Below are 14,790 nucleotides of genomic sequence, written 5' to 3' on the forward strand. Positions count from 1 at the left end.
CTTTTAGGTTTTGCCCATTGAGTTTTTGCCATTTGTCATATATGGCTTTTATTATGTTGAGGTATAATCCTTTTATTCCTACTTTGCTGAGAGTTTTTATCATAAATTGGTGCTGGATTTTATTGAATGCTTTTTCTGTGTCTATCGATATGATCTTATGATTTTCGTCTTTTATTTTGTTTATGTGATGTATCACATTTATTGATTTGTGAATATTGTACCAGCCTTGCATCCCCAGAATAAATCTCACTTGGTCATGGTGTATAATCTTTTTAAAAAAATTTTTTTATTACTCATCCGAGGATACTTTTCTATTTATCATCAGATAGAGTGTGGGAGGGAGAGAGAGAGAGAGACAGAGAGAAACATCGATGTGATAGAGCCACATCGACTGGTTACACGATCTGAGCAGGGCTGGGGATGAACTGCAACCAAGGTACATGCCCCTGACCAGAATCGAACGTGGGACTCATTGGTCCACGGGCCGACGCTCTCACTGCTGAGCCAAACCTGCCAGGGCGTGTATGATCTTTTTAAAAAATAATCTTTATTGACTTTATTTTTTTTCCTTGATTGATTTTAGAGAGAGAGGAAGGGAGAGAGAGAGATAGAAACATTGATGAGAGAGAACATCGATTGGCTGCCTTCTGTATGCCCCCAATGGGGATTTGGCCCACGACCTGGACATGCACCCGCAATGGGAATTGAACAGGCGACCTCCGAGTGCATGGGTTAATGCTCAACCACTGAGCCACACCAGCTGTGCTATATAATCTTTTTAATGTATTGCTGGATCTATTTGCTAATATATGTGTTTTTAAATGTGTTTTCATTGTTTTTTTTAGAAAGAGAGGAAGGGAGAGAGAGAGAGGGAGACATTGTTGTGAGAGACACATCGATTGGTAGCCTCCTGGACAACCCCAACCAGGGCTGGGGACCCTACTGCAACCAAGGTAGTGCCCTTGACCTGAATCGAACCCACGACTCTTTGGTCCATGGGTGGACGCTTTTACCACTGAGCCAAACCAGCCAGGACTGTTTTTTTTTTAATCCTCACCTAAGGCTATTTTTTCCAGTGATTTTTAGAGAGTGTAAAGGAAGGAGGGAGAGACAGAGAGATAAAGAAACATTGATGTGAGAGAAACACATTGATATTTTTGCCTCCCTCATGTGCCATGACTAGGGCTGAGGATTGAACCTATGACCCAGGTATGTGCCCTTGACTGGGAATTGAACCCGTTACCCTTTGGTGTGTGGGCTGATGTTCTTAACCACTAAGTCACACCAGCCAGGGCTGCCGGGAGTTTTTTATTACTGCTTCAATTTCATTAGTTGTTATTTGTCTATTCAGGTTTTCCAATTCTTTCTGATTGAGTTTTGGAAGATTGTATGTTTGTAGGAATTTGTTTATTTCACCCAGGTTGTCCAATTTATTGACATATAGTTGTTCATAGTATTTTTATTTTTATCCTCACCCGAGGACATTTTTCCATTTTTTGTTCAGATAGAGTGGGAGGGAGAGACAGGAAGAGAGAGAGAGAGAGAAACATCAACGTAAAAGGGACACATCGAGTGGCTGCCATCCGCACCACCAACCATGGCTGGGAACAAACTGCAACCAAGGTACGCGCCCCCAGCGGCCCCCAGCGGGAACCGAACCCGGGTCTCTGGACCGCAGGCCGATGCTCTAACTGCTGAGCCAAACCAGCCAGGGCCATTGTATTTTTTTATAATCATTTGTATTTCTGTGATGTCAGTTGTTACTTCGCCATTTTCATTTCTGGTTTTATTTATTTGGGTCCTCTTTGTTTCTTGATGAGTCTGGCTAAAGGTTCATTAGTCTAGTTTTTTTTTTTTTAATATTTTTTTTTAGAGAGTGAAAAGTTGATATGAGAGAGAAACATCTGTTGGCTGCCTCCTGCACACCCCCTACTGGGGATTGAGTCTGCAACCTGAGCATGTGCCCTGACCAGGAATCAAACTGGAATCTCTCAGTCCATGGGATGATGCTCAATTCACTGAGCCACACTGGCTGGGCTCATCAGTCTAGTTTATGTTTTCAAAGAACTGGCTCTTCGTTTCATTGATGTGTTGTATTTTGTTTGTTTGTTTGTTTCTATCTATATCACTTATTTCTGCTCTGATCTTTATTTTCTTCTACTTAATCGGGCTTTTCTTGTTGTTCTTTTGCTAATTCTTTTAGTTGTATGATTAGATTGTTTGAGATTTTTCTTATTTCTTGAGATAGGCCTGTAATGCTATGAACTTCCCTCTTTGGACTGATTTCACTGTGTCCCATAGATGTTGGGTTGTTGTGTGTTCATTTTCATTTGTTTCCAGGAAGTTTTTGATTTGTTCGTTGAGCTCATTGGTAAGATATTCATTGTCTAATAACATGTTATTTAGCCTCCGTGTGTTTGAATGTTTTTGAGGTGGTTTTTTTTTTTTTAATCCTCACCCAAGGACATTTTTCCATTTTTTGTTCAGATAGAGTGGGAGGGAGGGAGGGAGGGAGGAAGAGAGAGAGAGAGAGAGAGAGAGAGAGAGAGAGAGAGAGAGAGAGACATCAACGTGAAAGGGACACATTGAGTGGCTGCCTCCCCGCACAACCAACCAGGGCCGGGGACAAACTGCAACCAAGGTACATGCCCTTAGCGGGAACCAAACCCAGGTCTCTCTGGACCACAGGCCAGCACTCTAACCGGTGAGCCAAACTGGCCAGGGCGAGGTTTTTTTTTCTATTGTACAGTCGTCCCTCATTTATCGCGGTTAATCTGTTCCAGACTCTAGTGGTTATACCTGGCGTTGAAGGATTCCTGGGGTGCTCGAATACATAGGCCTACGGTCCATACGTACAGTCATTTTCATTTTAATTGTAATACAGGGTGTATAATTGACTCAGACAACTGAGTGCACGCTGTATCATTTTCACTGTCTCAATCAACTTTTTAATGAATATATTTGAAAAAACCACGATAGAGTGAAGCTGCAAACGAGATGAAGTGTGAAGTGGTGAGGGACAACTGTAGTTGATTTCTAGTTTCATTGTCATTGTAATCCAAGAAGATACTTGATATGATTTCCGTCTTCTTGAATTTGTTAAGATTTACTTTGTGTCCTAACATGTGGTCTGACTTTGAGAATGATCCATGTGCACTTGAGAAGAATGTATATTCTGCTGTTTTGGAATGAAATGTTCTCTAAATATCAATTAAATCTATCTGATCTAGTGTGTCATTTAAGGTCACTGTTTCCTTGTTGATTTTTTGTCTGGAGGTTCTATCCAGTGATGATAGTGGGGTATTAAAGTTCCCTACTATGACTGTATTGCTGTCAATCTCTCCCTTCAAGTCCTCCAAGAACTTTTTTATATATTTTGGTGCTCTTGTATTGGGTGTATATATGCTTACCAGATTTATATCCTATTGTTGGATTGATCCTTTTATTATTATGTAGTGACTTTCTCTTTCTCTTAGAAAATTTTGTTTTTGGCATTGAAAAATGTTTTTAAATTTTTTTACTTTCATCCTATGTGAGTCTTTTGTTGAGGTGGGTTTTTTTGTGGACAGCATATATGTGGGTCATGCTTTTTTATCCATTCAGCTACCTTATATCTTTTGATTGGAGCATTTAATCTATTTACGTTTAAGGTTATTATTGATAGGTACTTATTTATTACCGTTCTAACTCTTTTTTTGTTTTTAATTCCTCACCCAAGGATATTTTTCTACTTATTAATCAGATTGACTGGGAGGGAGGGAGGGAGGGGGGAGAAAGAGAGAGAGAGAGAGAGAGAGAGAACGCGCGCAACATTGATGTGATAGAGCCACATTGACTGGTTGCCAACCGCACGACCCCACCAGGGCTGGGGATGAACCGTATCCGAGCTATGTACCCTTGAGTGGAATCAAACCCGTGACTCATTGGTCCACAGGCTGATGAGCCAGACTGGCCAGGGCTACTGTTTTAATTCTTTAGGCCAGCAGTTCTCAACCTGGGGAGTCGAATGACATTTTCACAGGGGTTGCCTAAGACCATCGGAAAATACATATTTCCAGTGGTCTTAGGAACTGAGACATCACTCCTCTATCCATCTCCAGACGGGTCTGCCCACATGCAGATACACCCACATACAGATTTGCCCACATATGAGTATCTGGCGTGATGACATCATCGCACCAACCCCATCACATACACCCCATATAAATACAGGTATATGTGACAGGGTTGGTGCCATAATGTACTTATGTGGACCAGTCACACGTGTGTAGAGAGAAGCTACTGTGTAGAGTGCAGTTACTCTGTTAAAAGCAGCTACTGTGTTGAGAGCAGCAGTATTGGAGGTAAAACGACACTTCATGAGTTATAATTACTGGGTAAATGTAAAATCATGTACTATAAAATCATAAACTACTGCAAAAAATATATCTGTACCTTGGGAACTTAATCTGGGTGCTGATTGGTCTTTTTATATTCAGCTGTGGTTGATGTGAATACTGTCCTCTTGTGATAGTAACAGGTATATAAAAAAAACAACACAGCCCTGGTCGGTTTGGCTCAGCGGTTAGAGCGTTGGCCTGCAGTCCTGAGAGACCTGGGTTCGGTTCCCGCTAAGGGTGCGTACCTCGGTTGCAGTTTGTCCCCGGCCCTGGTCGGTTGTGCGGGTGGCAGCCACTCGATGTGTTCCTTTCCCATCAATGTTTCTCTCTCTCTCTCTGTTCCTCTCTCTCCCTCCCACTCTACCTGAACAAAATATGGAAAAGTGTCCTCTGGTGAGGATTAAAAAAAACACAGACTGGTAAATCATAGGAAACTTTAATGAACTGTATTGACCAAACTATGCCATGTATTATCTTTTGTATTATTAAAGCTATTGTTATATATTTTCATTAGCAGTTCATCCCATGACAGTGGATCATGTAGAGAAGGACGTTAAGAAAAGAAAATATAGTGAGGATTTTTTACAGTATGGTTTTACCTCAATAATTACAGTGGGGATTGAGAAACCACAATGTGTTATTTGTTGTGAAGTTCTGTCAGCCAAATCTATGAAGCCAAACAAACTAAAATGCCATTTTGATAGCAAGCATCCGAGCTTTGCTGTCAAGGATACCAACTATTTTAGAAGCAAAGCTGATGGACTCAAGAAAGCTAGACTTGACACTGCAAACAAAACGTAGCAGCCGTTGAAGCTTCATATTTGGTGGCACTCAGAATGGCCAGAACTATGAAACCCCACACCATTGCTGAGGATTTACTGTTGCCAGCGGCCAAAGACATTGTTCGAGTTAAGATCGGAGACGAATTTGTTTCCAAATTGAGTGCAATTTTCTTATCTAATGACACTGTCCACAGAAGAATAGATGACATGTCTGCTTATGTTCTAGATGAGGTAATCCGAGAAATTAAATCTGCTCCACTTCCAATATTTAGCATCCAGCTTGATGAATCTACAGATGTTGCAATCGATTCACAGTTATTGGTTTATGTGAGGTATATTAATGATGGTGACTTTAAAGATAAGTTTCTTTTTTGAAAACCTCTTGAAATGACAACTACTGCACATGATGTATTTGACACAGTTGGTTCATTTCTGAAAGAGCATAAGATCTCTTGGGAAAAGGTTTGTGGTGTTTGCACAGATGGTGCTCCAGCTAGGCTAGGATGTCAATCTGGATTTCAACGTTTGGTACTGAATGAGTCACCAGAAGTTGTCAGAACTCACTGTATGATGCATCAGCAAATATTAGCAACAAAGACGCTGCCACAAGAGTTACAAGAAGTAATGAAAAGAGTTGTAAGTTCTGTCAATTTTGTAAAGGTGAGCACTTTAAACACTCGACTGTTTTTGCAACTGCAACGAGTTCGATGTGCCGAACAATGCTATTTCGCACTGAAGTGAGATGATTGTCGACAGGAAAAGTTTTAAAATGTGTTTTTGAGCTTCGTGATGAACTCAAAACGTTTTTTAATCAGAGAGCAGGACCGCAGTTCGAAGCACTTTTCAGTGATAAAAGTGAACTGTAGAAAATAGCTTACTTTGTTGCCATCTTTGCCATCTTGAATGAGTTAAATTTATCACTGCAGGGACCAAATGCAACATGCCTCAATTTGCCTGAAAAGATCCGATCATTCCAAATGTAACCTCACCTTTGGCAAAAATAATTGGATGAAAATAAAATTTACATGTTGCCTACCTTATCTGCTTTCTTTGAGGAACATGACATTGAACCAGAGAAAAGGATTATGATGATAATTTCTATGAAAGAAGACTTGCACATGCTTTCAGACGAAATTTCATTGTACTTTCCAAATCTACCTGACACCCCATTTGCACTTGCCAGAAGCCCATTCACAGTCAAAGTTGAAGATGTTTCTGAGACAGCACAAGAGGAGTTCATTGAACTTAGAACAGCGATGCAGCAAGAACTGATTTCTCTACAATGCCAGTTACAAAATTCTGGATCAAGTGTTTGCAGTCATATCTTGTTCTGTCTGAGACTGTGTTGTGCCTTCTTCTTCCATTTCCAACAAGATATCTTTGTGAAACACGGTTTTCCAGCTGTTGGTTATCAAGTCTAAATACAGAAGTAGACTTGTTGTGGAAGATGATCTTCGTTGTGCTCTTGCAAACACTGCCCTGAGAATTTTTGATCTGGTGAGAAAGAAGCAATCTCAACCTTTGCACTGACATTGGCTTTTTACGTATACTGTCACAAAATGTAGCAATGTAGTTTACTGTTGTTAATAATAAGACTGTTACCCATGCTACACCATACTTCAAGACAAAATTTCATTTATTTGTAATTAGAAATAAATATTTCACAATATATAAGTATATATTGTTTTTGTGATTAATCACTATGCCTTAATTCTGTTCAATTTGTAACAATGAAAATACATCCTGCATATCAGATATTTACATTACGATTCATAACAGTAGCAAAATTACAGTTATGAAGTAGCAATGAAAATAATTTTATGGTTGGGGTCACCACAACATGAGGAACTGTATTAAAGGATCGCAGCATTAGGAAGGTTGAGAACCACTGCTTTAGGCCTTTGTTCCCCTCTGTGTCTATCTCTTCCTCTTACAGCAGTCCCTTTAACATTTCTTGCAATACTGGTTTGGTGGTAATGAAGTCCTTTAGCCTTTTTATTTGGTCTGGGAAGTTCTTTATTTCACCTTCAATTTTGAATGATAGCCTTGATGGATAGAGTAGTTTTGGTTTCAGATCCTTGCTTTTCATTACTTTGCATATTTCTTGCCATTTCCATCTGGCCTGTAGTGTTTCTGTTGGGAGGTCAGCTGACAGCCTTATGGGAGTGCCCTTGTAGATAACTGACTGTCTCTCTTTTGCTACTCTTAAGATTCTCTTATGGGAGTGCCCTTGTAGATAACTGACTGTCTCTCTTTTGCTACTCTTAAGATTCTCTCTTTGTCTTTTATATTTTCCATTTTATTTATGATGTATCTTGGAACTCTCTGTGCTTCCTGAACCTGTGTGACATTTCCCTTCACTAGGTTAGGGATGATTTCAGTCATTATTTCTTCAAACCAGGTTCTCTATCCCTTGCTCACTTCTCCCTCTGGTGCCCCTGTGATATGAATGTTGTTATGTTTCATGGTGTCCCAAAGTTTCCTTACACTATCCCCTTGCTTTTTAATTACTTTTTCCCTTTGTTGTCCTGATTGATTTTTTTCTACCCTGTCTTATAATTTACCGATTCGATACTCTGCTTCCTCTGATGTACTGTTTATTCCTTCCAGTATGTTCTTTATTTCAGCTATGTCATTCTTCATTTTCAACTGGTTGTTTTTCATGGTTTCCATGTCCTTTATCATGCTGTTGAGTATTCTTTTTTTTTTTTTAATACTTACCTGAGGGTACATTTTTATTGATTTTAGAGGAAGGGAGAGAATTAAAGAGAAACATTGATCACATTATACCCACAACCTAGGTATGTTTTCCCGACCAAGAATTGAACCCATGACCTTTGAGTGTAGGGGACAATGCTCCAACTAACTGAGCCACACCAGCCAGGGCTGTTGAGCACTCTTAAAACCATTACTTTGAACTCTGTTTCTGATAACTTGCTTGCCTCTATTTCATTTAGCTCTTTCTGGATATTCCTCCTGTTCTTTTGTTTTGGGCCTGTTTCTTTGTTTCCCCATTTTTGCTGCTTCTTTATGTTTGTTTCTTTGTATTGGATGGGACTGCTATGACTCCCAGTTTTAGTGGGGTGGTCTTTTGTAGTGGGTGTCATGTGGGACCCAGTGGTGTAGTCTTTTTAATTCTGAGCTGGGTGCTGTAGGAATGCCCCTTGTGTGGGTTGTATGGGTCCTCCTAATGTATTTGGGTTTTGATTGCTGTTGACCCCTTTGTGGGTGGCCCCAGCCCTCGGGCTTGCTGACTGGGAGGCTCAACTGTAACCACGTTGTCCCAACTGTTATACAGGTGCTGACAGAACAAAACAAGACCAAACTGAAAACTTCTGAACAACTATTCCTTTTAGCAAGAATCTGAAGTGGTTCTGTTTTAAATTGCATTCTCTTTATCAACTCTGCTTAGATCTCCTTCTCACTTAATGAGACAAATTAGCTGGAAGGGTAGTTGTGCAAATGTCCAGTAATATTCATTAGGTACCCTTGGTACTTTTAATTACACCTGTGAGGTCCCTTTTTATCCAACTTCTGTCTGTCCTAGACTTTTGCCTCCAGAATAGACAGCCACTGGTCCCACAGTTCTACAGTTATTTATTTATGCTTTTTTTTATTAGGTTAGAAGGGAAACTTTAGGCCTTTTTTATTTTATTTTTTTAGAGTTTAGCACAATGTCTAGCACATGATAGGGCCTAAATAAATGCCTTTTTTATATAATTCTCCATTTTATCTGTTTATTTTTATAAATGCAACATTATTTCTTTCTTTCAGGCCAAGATGGGCTTCAAGGAAGGTGAAGGACTGGGTAAATACAGCCAGGGTCGGAAGGACATCGTTGAGGCCTCTAATCAGAAAGGTCGAAGAGGCTTGGGTCTGACATTGCAAGGCTTTGACCAGGAGTTGAATGTGGATTGGCGAGACGAGCCAGAGGTAACTGGTGTGGGGAGGAGGAGTCAGGGAAGCCACTTATGGTTTTGGGTACATGCCTTTAAATCATCATATTGATAAACTAGAAGCCTCCAGAGACAGTATTATCAGGGTGGTTAGTGGGGGTTGAACTAGTTTCTTTCATGGAAGATTCTGGCAATGTCTAGAATGGAAAACACTACTCAGGGAGGGGGAACTGATAGGATGTGGATTTGCTTCCTGGTGCTTCATAAATAGGACTAAGACCATTGAGTTGAAGATGCTGGAAGGCAGAGTTTGCCTCCACAAAGAACTTCCATAGATACAGTTTTCCACTAGTGACTAAGATGCTTTGCAAGGCAGAGAGTTTCCTCTGCTGAAAGGATCCAAGTGGTTAATGGGGACCCACTCTCCCATTGTATGAGTGACTGGATTAGGTGCCCTCTGAGGTCCTTGCACCTCTGCAGGTTTATGGCATCCTGGTTCTAAACAGGTGTTTGTTTATGCCATATGGCTTTTTTATTGTGGGTTTAGTCCGCTTACCTACTTGGCTACCAGTTTGTTTGAACCCTGAATACCAAATGAGACTCTTACTCCTTTTCATGGCACAGATAATGTTGAGATTTTATTTTTATTCATTTATATATGTCCTGCCTTATTCCACAAAGGATTTGAAGTAGGTATAATAAAAGCCCCTAAAAATAATGATGAAATATTACTATTATGGAGTTGAAACTGGAGAAAATAGAAATCAAATGTCTTCTACCTAGTTGCTGTAATTTAGCTTCAGGTATAGCTCTGAACTCTGGAAAATTGATATTTTATTTGTCTCTCTGATGTTTCTGTTCAGGAAAAACTCCCATGAAGCTGTGCATGATAAAAGCCTAATAAGGCTTCAGAGTAAGAAGCTGACAAGCCAAGAGCTAATGGGTTCTGGGGTGGTCCTGCTGTGTTGCTTCGTAGTTGTGAGGAGACGAGACCAGCAGAATAGCAGATGAGACAGTGCAGAATAGGGTAAATATTTGTAATTGGGTGCTAGATGTAGGTTTTTACCTCAGAAATGCTGGTGCTTTCTTGTCCTCATTTGTGTGAAAACAAGAAGTCCCGATCCTCTCAGTGAGGCAGAATTAGAACTAACTTTGCTAAACTTGAAATACGAAATTTGCCCATAAAATCTCTGCTTTTAATGGAGATAGGCTATTGAAATTTTTTTTTTGAGGCAAGGCTGTCCTAATTACCATCTACCATAATTCAGTGTTTTCTCTTATGAAAGATGCCTTATCTTTTTTGGTTAAGAGTTTGGCCTATTAAATGGTGGCCACTTTCTTAAGGTAGATGAATCTGGGTGGCCTGAGGTGAATATCCTATTCCTGGAGTCTCTGCTCAGTGACTTCTGTAGCCCAGGAGTGGAGAGTACGAGGTTAGAATCTTTGGACAAAGTCCACTTTGCAGGTAGCCTTATATTTAGACTTCCATGGGGAGATTGTCTGCTTTTTTCCTCCAGAGTGGTATCCAAAGTGTATATGAGCTTCTTTTTTATTTTCTTAAAGAGTTTATAATATAAATCACAGCTATTTATGCTTAAAGGTGATGGATTTGACCAAGGGGAGAAACCATGATTCACTGCCAGATTCATTGACAAAAGGCTTCAGTAGTTTTTCTTTTAAACTTTTTCTCTGTTGATGGTGGTTGGCTTGCCATCGAGACCTTGCATTGTGATCTATTCTATGCCTTTCAGAGCATGTAATACTACCTTTAGTCACATTGCTTCAGTTTACAACGCGAGTCTCTTCTCCACACTTGCTCCGGAGGGAATGAGCAAAGCTGCTCTGCAGGTTAACCACCTGTTTAGGTTCCATAATCCATGTCTCTAACCCAGAATCATATACTCTGAGGGCAGGGCCCAGGCATCAGTACTTTTTTAAAAGGACTACAGATGCTCTTAATGTATAGCTGTTTTAGCTTGATAAGGAATGTAATTGAAAAATTAAGAGGAAGCAGTACATTAGAGATACCAGTTTCTGCCCTATCTTAGAATGGGTGAGGAATCCTATTCATTTTGTGAGCAACACTTTGAAAAGCATCAGAAGGTGAGACTCATTGTTTTGTGTCTCCTGATGTAATTACCTTATCACACACATATCCTATCCCCACTTTTCTGTATCCCCACTGCCTCTTGGGTCAAGGACGTTGTCTTTTTAACTCTGCATTCTGAGCACATAGGCCATAGTAGGTATTCATCAAAAATATTGGAACAAATGAAAGACACTTTGAATGTTTGGGAAGTTTATAAGGACTCAAACCAGAATTGGACCTGGCCTTCAGAAATTAAACTTTAGCATTTTAGCTCTCAATATTCCTGTCTCACCACTGCCTTTGGCCTCAGCTTCCCAGACTCTTTCCACTCGGAGTTCGTCTTGATTGTTTTTGGGAAGCCCTGATGGAGTTGCAGCATAGCCCTGAGGGTCTATCTACCTGACTGACTTGCCTCTCTTTTGTTTGTAGCCCAGTGCCTGTGAGCAAGTGTCATGGTTCCCAGAGTGCACCACTGAGATTCCTGACACTCAGGAAATGAGCGATTGGATGGTTGTGGGAAAGGTAGGATTTCAGGAAAATGTGCCCTGAAATTGTCACTTACCTCCTAACTTTTCTCCTCTTCAAGTTGGTATGTCTGTCTTGGTATTCACCTATAAAAAGATGTGAATCTGACCATTCTGGCAGGAATGAAACTGTGTTAAGAGGATGTATCAAGGGCTTTATAGATAAGCCCCTGGGAGATGTGGCAGACAGAGTTTTTGTTTTTTTCTAGTCATTTAACTTGCAAGACAACACAAAATGCATAACGTTTATCTCCCTCACGGATGCTTTTTATGTTAGCTTATTATACATCTGTGTATATTTTGGTCATTGCTGGGCACTGTTCCAGGTAGATGAAAAGACACTGTACCTGTCCTCAGAAAGTAATGAGGGAGTTGTTACAGAGGGAATTTGTTTAATATCCTTCTGGAAAATTGTAAGAATAAAGTAGATAGCTACTAAATCAGTGTGGTCTAGAGAGCAGTTCTCAAAGTGTAGGGGCCCCTAGGGATCTCCAAGATACTTCCAGGGGGTCTGCAAGGTCAAAGTTATTTTCATAATGATACTGAAAAGTTTTTTCACTCTCATTCTCTCACACAGTGTCCAATAGAGTTTTCTAGAGGCTATGACATGACATGATGTCAAAACAAATCGAATGCAAAGGAGAATCTAGGTGTCTTCTAGTTAAGCCAGATATAAGAGATTTGCAAAACTGGATAACAGTGCCATTTTTTTCACTAAATTATTTTTGGAAATATAGTTATTTTTCATAAAAATGTGTTATTTATGTTAAAACATATTGTTCTTTTACACTGAATAAATATTTTAAATTTTCTCAGTTTTAATTTCTAGTGATAAACCTATCTTAGTTTCTAATAATAAGTTTGAATATTTTTAAATTTTCTCAATTCTCATTTCTAATAATTACACACATCTCCCACCTAAATTAAAAGCTCTTTGGTGTCCTCAGCGATTTTGAAGAGTGTAAAACCTGAGAACTCCCAAGTTTGAGCAACGCTGGTTTAGAGGTAGCCTAACTTGGAGATGAGGTTGGACTTGACATCTGTGCGCTGCTCTCTTGAGCCCTTGTTTTCTGTGACGCGGTCGGGTCAGTGCCTCGTGCTATGCATTCACACTCGTCACCAAGCAAGAGGCTCACGGTTGAAGGACAGGCTTCTGTCATTTGGGGTAGTCCCATCCTTCTGCCTCCTCCCCAGGGACAGAGAGCTTGAATGCCTCCTTCCTGTTTGCTTTTCTCAGCCTCAGCTTTCATGAGTCTTGTATCCATATGGTGCTCTAGTCAGAGCACCCAAGGGACTGCTTCATCTCATAGCCATCTGGAGTATAGCCAGAGGGATTCAGGATGTTCTCATTCTGCCCCTCAGAGATTGATGTTCTTGGGCAGGGACTCGAGCCCTTCTCTACTCACTCGGAACCCTAGTTTCCTCCTTTCATTCCCCCAAAATGCAGTCACACGTGGTCATTATTGACTGTTTCTTCTCCTTGTAGAGAAAGATGATTATTGAAGATGAAACAGAGTTTTGTGGGGAAGATCTGCTTCACAATGTGCTGCAGTGCAAGGTAAGGCCTTGTGGCTAGAGCTGGAGCTGAGGGGCTGTGCTGGCCTTTTCCATTTCTCTTGAGTCATGTGGGGAACTGAAGTTTAGCTCATGTTTTCCTGGAGATCAGATGTATAGCTGGTACATTTCTTCAAGATGTCCTTTTACCTGGTGACTGCCCCACCTTGTAATGTTGTGCTGTCCCTGTGGTCAGTAGCCAGGAAAGGATTCATTTAACCTCAGTGGGTAGGTTCATTGTAATCCTGGGGGAGGAGGGGAGGGCTAGTGTAATGAAAGGTTTGGAATCATGCTTTAGCATCACGTAGACCTAAATTCAAATCCTAGTTTTGCAACTTTATTTGTTGTGTGACCTTGGTGTAGTTGCTTTAGTGTCACTGAGTTTGATAGGAAGAAAATACGTCCCAGGGTTCCTGTGAGAATTAAATGAAATACTGTGAGGCTTTTAAATTTTTTTGTTGTTAATCCTCACCCAAGGATATTTTTTTCCATTGATATTTAGAGAGAATGGAAGGGAGGGCTGGGGGGGCGGGGGGCAGGGGGTAGTGGTGAGAGAGAGAGAGAAACATCGATGTGAGAGAGACATATCAGTTGGTTGCCTCCTGTACAGGGATTGAACCTGCAACTCAGGTATGTGCCCCTGATTAGGAATCAAACCTGTGACCCTTTGACATTCTAACCACTGAGCAAAACCATCCAGGGCTATTTATTATTATTATTTTTTAATTGATTTTAGAGAGAGGAAGGAAAGAGAAAGAGAAACATTGATATGATAGAGAAACACTGATTGGGGATTGAACCCACAACCTGGGTATGTGTCCTGACTCAGAATCAAACTTGCAGCCTTTTGGAGTATGGGGACGATGTTCCAACCAACTGAGCCACACCAGCCAGGGCTCGGAGCTTTTTTTTTTTTTTTTGACAGGCAGAGGGCTGGAAATATTCTTACAGTGACTGGTGCTCATGTGAAGTGAGGCTGGTTTTTTGTGTTTTTTTTTTATCAGAGAGGAATTTGGAGGACAGAGAAGGGATCCCTACTGTGTGGTGGGTGCCATCAGAAAACCCTGGTTTGGTTTATTTACCCTCTCTCAGTTAGGCCCAGTCTAGAACTCTGGTTCTTTGGAAAGTTGCTGCTGGAGTGGAGAAACAGATTTGCAGTGAGGATTAGCAATGCCAAGAGGTGGCCCTGTGCATAATTACAGGTGCCATTTATTAACCACTTACCATGTGCCAGGGACATGCTTACATTATATTTTTTACCATTTTACAGGTGATGTAATTGAGGTTCAGAGTCATTGAGTAACTTGTCTAGGGTCACACAACTGGTCATTTTAGGGTTGGGATACAGCAGGAGCCTTGCTCTTTGGAGGCCTGTTAGTTGGGCTCCTTAGGCTCTAAAGAGCCCTGCCCCATCCTGGAAGGTGATGCTCACCTTGAGGTTCTGATTCTCTCTGGGCAGAGTGTTTTTGATGTCCTGGATGGGGAGGAGATGCGGCGAGCTCGGACCCGGGCCAATCCCTACGAGATGATCCGAGGAGTCTTCTTCCTCAACAGGTTTGCTGACAT

At 40.8% G+C, this 14,790-nt stretch overlaps 1 protein-coding gene across 2 annotated transcripts in view; it reads left to right on the forward strand.

Moving 5' to 3' along the window:
- CMTR1 (cap methyltransferase 1) overlaps nucleotides 1-14,790 on the forward strand; it is a 59,060-nt gene that overhangs the window by 17,835 nt on the left and 26,435 nt on the right. For both annotated transcript variants that reach the window (XM_036248886.1, XM_036248887.1), the window contains exons 3-6: nucleotides 8,936-9,094; nucleotides 11,576-11,668; nucleotides 13,157-13,228; nucleotides 14,684-14,778. In XM_036248886.1, the coding sequence (XP_036104779.1) occupies nucleotides 8,936-9,094; nucleotides 11,576-11,668; nucleotides 13,157-13,228; nucleotides 14,684-14,778 (419 nt within the window). The remainder of the gene's footprint in view (nucleotides 1-8,935; nucleotides 9,095-11,575; nucleotides 11,669-13,156; nucleotides 13,229-14,683; nucleotides 14,779-14,790) is intronic.

The sequence above is a fragment of the Molossus molossus genome, unplaced genomic scaffold (assembly GCF_014108415.1).
Source record: "Molossus molossus isolate mMolMol1 unplaced genomic scaffold, mMolMol1.p scaffold_m16_p_8, whole genome shotgun sequence".
Classification (NCBI taxonomy): domain Eukaryota; kingdom Metazoa; phylum Chordata; class Mammalia; order Chiroptera; family Molossidae; genus Molossus; species Molossus molossus.